Source organism: Poecilia latipinna, unplaced genomic scaffold (genome assembly GCF_001443285.1).
Source record: "Poecilia latipinna isolate Pla-1442-1.1 unplaced genomic scaffold, P_latipinna-1.0 Scaffold1174, whole genome shotgun sequence".
NCBI classification, from domain to species: domain Eukaryota; kingdom Metazoa; phylum Chordata; class Actinopteri; order Cyprinodontiformes; family Poeciliidae; genus Poecilia; species Poecilia latipinna.
In genome coordinates, this window is record NW_015113790.1 from 53,054 (window position 1) to 57,569 (window position 4,516).

A 4,516-nucleotide genomic window follows, 5' to 3' on the forward strand; every position below is an offset into this window, starting at 1 on the left:
TCCCCACCAAAACTTAGACCGAACCTACGCCCTTGTGTTACGGGGAGGAGACACAAAACTTACGGAGCTCCTTAACACAGTCGCTGACAAGCTGCTGCTCCTTTTCTTCATACGTTTCCGTCTCTGATTTAAGATGGCTGGCCTGCGCAGAATCAGTGATCAGAGAAAGATTTAGTAGCACATGTTGCATGTACGTTGTGCAATTAGTGGGCTTTATGCTGCACCTCTGAGCGGAGTGACAGGTTCTCCTCTTCCAGTTCTTTGAGTTTCCTCTGGAGCGTGTCACTAAGAAAGACTCCTGAAGCTGTTTCTGCTTTACTCTTCTTGCTCCTTTTGGAGAAAGAAACAAGTAAACTGATTAATTTATAGGCAACATCCCTCGTTTCCCCTTCTCTCTCTACTTGTACCTCTTTAAAACCCTTCTTTATCCCACTCATCCTCCTGAAAACTTGTTTCATTGTCTGTATTCTTCTCTTTATGTGTTCCTCTTCACAGACACTTCATTATCACACTCATCCCTCTTTTCTCATCCTTCATTCCTTCTTATCACTCTTTACAATAAATAGGGTCTAAATTCCTACTATAGTTAAAAAGGGAAAGCAAATCATTGATGCTGACGTGGGGGAAGCGGCGGACTCGTCCTCACACTCCTCCGCTGCGTTGGTGTAAAACTGAAGCAGCTCGTCCTTCAGGTTGAGCTCATGGTGAAGCTGGGCCACCTGGAGGAGGGAAAATGTTCTTCAGACCACTTGGCTCAACCCCATTGCAGCTGCTGAAGACCAGAGTGTGTTTGTAATACAGAACCTCCTCAGTGATCTGTCCCACTTGCTCCTCCAGGTAGTCATTCTGTTCAGTCAGAGTTCGGTTCTTCTTGAGAAGAGACTGGCCGATCTTTGCAGCCAGTTCCAGGTCTCTCTCTTTCTGTTAGATGGAGGGCAAATGATTTTGTAGTTTAGGTCATTAAGTATGTAAGGGACACACAATATATCTGCGCTAACATCGGTTATCGGCCGATGTTTGTAATTTTTTAACATATCGGTATTAGTCCAAAAAATAAAATTGGGCTGATATTAGTGATCAATATTTATTTCCATTGTTGCCGTTTGTTTATAAAGAGTAATAGAGGAGGTCGGTCGTATCGATGGATCCCTAAAATATGTCAATTCACAGAATGAAAAGACAAAATCATTTTTCTCACTGTCTGAAATGATATCAGATTAAATATTTTTCTTCATAGGCTAGTTAGGTTTATGAAAAGTAAATTTTCTTTTACTTTCAACAAATTGAGAAATGTAGATAAGATTGTGACGCTTTTGAGCAATTTTGGAAAGTCAAGTTCATAATGTCAAGGATTTAAAGGTTCTTATAGATTACTCCACAACATTTGTGTGGCATCATGGGAAAATAAAATGGAATCATCCCAGATATTGGGAAGAGAACTGGTTTGTCCTTAGATACAATTTCCAGATCAGTTAAGGTGCCTTTCATCTGTTTAAATAATTAAACAGTTGGTCGTATTTTACAACATATATAAAGGTGTAAAACATTTCTATGCTTCAGAAACATACCAAAATACTAAAGAAAAAAAGCATAAATTTCTGAATTTTGAAAAATCATTATTATTTACCAAAAAGAAACAATTATCTGTGACTGGTTATGTAATCTTAAACAAACCGGAAAGAGGAAAAGCATAATCAGATTTAATGTCCTACTACGACATATTACGGACATTGTAGACAGAAAAAGGAGTAAATTTCTGCCAAAAATGCCAGTTTCTTTGTTTTTAGAAAAAACAAAGCAGTTTCTGAGTTTCAAAAGTCAAGAAACTTCCACTTTTGAAATTCACAAATGTTCAAGTTTTCTTCTAGAAATTTTTAGATTGATCTAAGAATTTCAGAGTTTTTTGGCAGAAATGTACTCTTCCTAAATAAAATGTTATTTTAAACCATAACTATCAGTGCAACTATGACTCAACTGAGAAGAAGAAAAAAAATCTGCTGCATTACCTCCTCCAACAGACGTGTGACAGCATCAATATCATTGTAGGTCTTTGTCATTTGGCCCACTCTGTCTGCGCACATCACTGTGGAGACACAAAACAGTGTGAAAGTAACCGCAAACGCAACCGGATGAAAAAGAGCAGGAAGAAGAAGGAAGAAAACAAAACAATCTGCTAACTTCAGGAGCATCTCTTCTGACCGCCTACAGTAAACCAGGCTACGTGACAGGTTGCTCATACGCAGCCTGTTTTACGTAACGCACAAACGCACGAAGGCTGTAACTGATGCGTCATCTGTAGGCTACAGCAGCTCCATCAGCTGTTTTATGGACAGGAATCAAAGCTAAAGTGGAGGGAGCTGTTTTCCATGGTGCACACTGCCGGCTGCGCTGCCCTGGGGGCGTCTCATCTTATCGACTCCAGAGCCCAGATCGATAACATGCTGAACAGAGATATTGAATGCATTATGGTAAGCCTGTGTAATACCGTCAGTGTTAAATCTAGTTCATTAAAGCAGGTCTAGAAAGCTGAGTTTTTTTTTTTTTTTTTAGAAATTAAAAATAGGAAACAAGGTTTTAAATGAATTCCTTATAGGCGTGGGCATTCATTATATCGTTTATCATTTATCGCGATAAATTTCCTTTCACAATAAGAATTTTGATTTATCGTGACTTGTGTCCTAAAGAAGCGCATTACAAATGGGGATTTTTTCAAGAGCAGTATTTGTGTTTGTGGAACTGTTACTGCCGTGGCACACAATCACAGACATACAATTACCTAAAAGAATACGTAAGAAATATTTTTTATCGTCACTGTTATAATCACAATAGTACAGCAAAATATCATGATAAAACTTCAAGTCCATATCCCCTAATTCCATGAGAAGTTTTGCTTAAATGATCCTTTGACCTTAAGACAACCAAGGGTCACAAAAGTCTTTCGATGGATCTGGATGTCACAAACCATAATACCCACGAACTCTTGCAAGTAAAATTCACACACAAAACTAGGAATATTATTATAAAAATACACTTTACCTTCCTTTTCCTCCTTACAGTACCAGCCCTTCATTTCACATTCATCCCTAGCTAGTCCCTCTAGCCGGTTCTTGCTATCCAAGTCTTCCATTTGTTTCGCGGTGATCGATGGTGCCGTTACAACTGAGGGTCCATCCCATCCACTTTTTACCTCTCTCTCAGCCCCATTGCTCAGAAGCGACTGTGGTTTCAGAAACCCGATTAACCTCCGCCCACATGCGTGAGAGCGAACGTGAAGGAGGCGGAGAGTCGGCAGAATGCAGCCCACTGGGGTCAAACAGAGTTAGGCTGCGCTGTGGTGATTAGATGATTTTTTTAAAGGTTTTATTGTGTCCAGTGGCCTTTATTTGAAAGTGGTCAGACAGGAAAGTGGATCTACAGGTGTTTGTGTTTTGCTCATTCTCTTGTTGCTTTGTTTATGTTGTATGGGCCTTGTCATATTCAGATCATTTCTCTGTCTTCATTGTAGTTGTAGCTGGATAAATTGTTGCCACTTTTTTCTTAAATTTTTTTTTTATATTGTTTATTTTCTTTTAACTCTTCTTCCAGTTTATTTTTAAAGCCTGTTTGGCTGTGAACACAACAGTTTGACCTCAGTCACATGAAATAAGTCTAGATTTTGCTATATTTTTTTTTTCCTTGGGATTTGGTTTTTCTTAAAGTTTCAAGCTCTTCATTGTAGTTGTACAATGAACTGTATGTGAATTCCTAAGTCCGGATTCACCATTTGGCTTTTCCGGTGAAGAATTATGACGTGTCTCACATCAGTAACAAGAATGTCGGATAAAATACGACATTCCTAAGCGACTGCATGACTGCAGACGCCTAGAAAACAATGGGATGCGTATTTGATTTAGTTCCACAAACAGAAATGGCAAAAACTGGATTTTTTAAAGGGTGAATTAGGAATTAGCTGTGTAAACGTTGCTTTAGTTCAGTTCCCTCCTTCGGTATTTAACTCCCCGTTTTTCATTTTTGGTAGCTGAGTTCTTCTGTTCGCTACCTGCGGTTTCCCCTGCAAGTTCATCGTATTTTTTTAAAGTAATCTGCTCAACTGTAGTTTTTCTTTCTCTGCATTTAAGTCCTTAGTAACTTCAAACATGACAGTTAGAGGCAGAGGAGCAGCTACGTGCACAACTTAAGATCTCAAAACTTGGTTTCTTTTCCATGAAGGAAAACAAATGTTAATAATTATTAGGGAGTTCTATACGGCATTAAATATTCTCAGAATGTGTCAGGAGGAATCTCTCTTGATGAAGTGGGCAGATTGAACTGGTTCAAGCCCCCAGGCAGCTGCTGGAAACAGATACGACTACATATTGGAAATCTGTGCCACATTACTGTCTGTTTTACATTCCGTTAAACATAAAGATTGTTCCTGGAAACATTCCCTGTTAGGAGTCACAGATGCTCTGTAACGGGGAAAACAGAGATCCAGATTTTGAATTTTTACAGAAACAAGTATATATATATATATATA

The 4,516-nt window shown here is 38.8% G+C and overlaps 1 protein-coding gene across 1 annotated transcript in view; it reads right to left on the bottom strand.

Annotated features, from left to right (window-relative positions):
* Nucleotides 1-4,516, bottom strand: part of LOC106960285 (trafficking kinesin-binding protein 1-like) — a 32,880-nt gene that overhangs the window by 20,733 nt on the left and 7,631 nt on the right. Inside the window, exons 4-8 of the mRNA XM_015053304.1 lie at nucleotides 2,007-2,083; nucleotides 805-921; nucleotides 619-719; nucleotides 225-330; nucleotides 64-142 (exon numbers count right to left, since the gene is read on the bottom strand). Of these exons, the coding sequence (XP_014908790.1) occupies nucleotides 64-142; nucleotides 225-330; nucleotides 619-719; nucleotides 805-921; nucleotides 2,007-2,083 (480 nt within the window). The remainder of the gene's footprint in view (nucleotides 1-63; nucleotides 143-224; nucleotides 331-618; nucleotides 720-804; nucleotides 922-2,006; nucleotides 2,084-4,516) is intronic.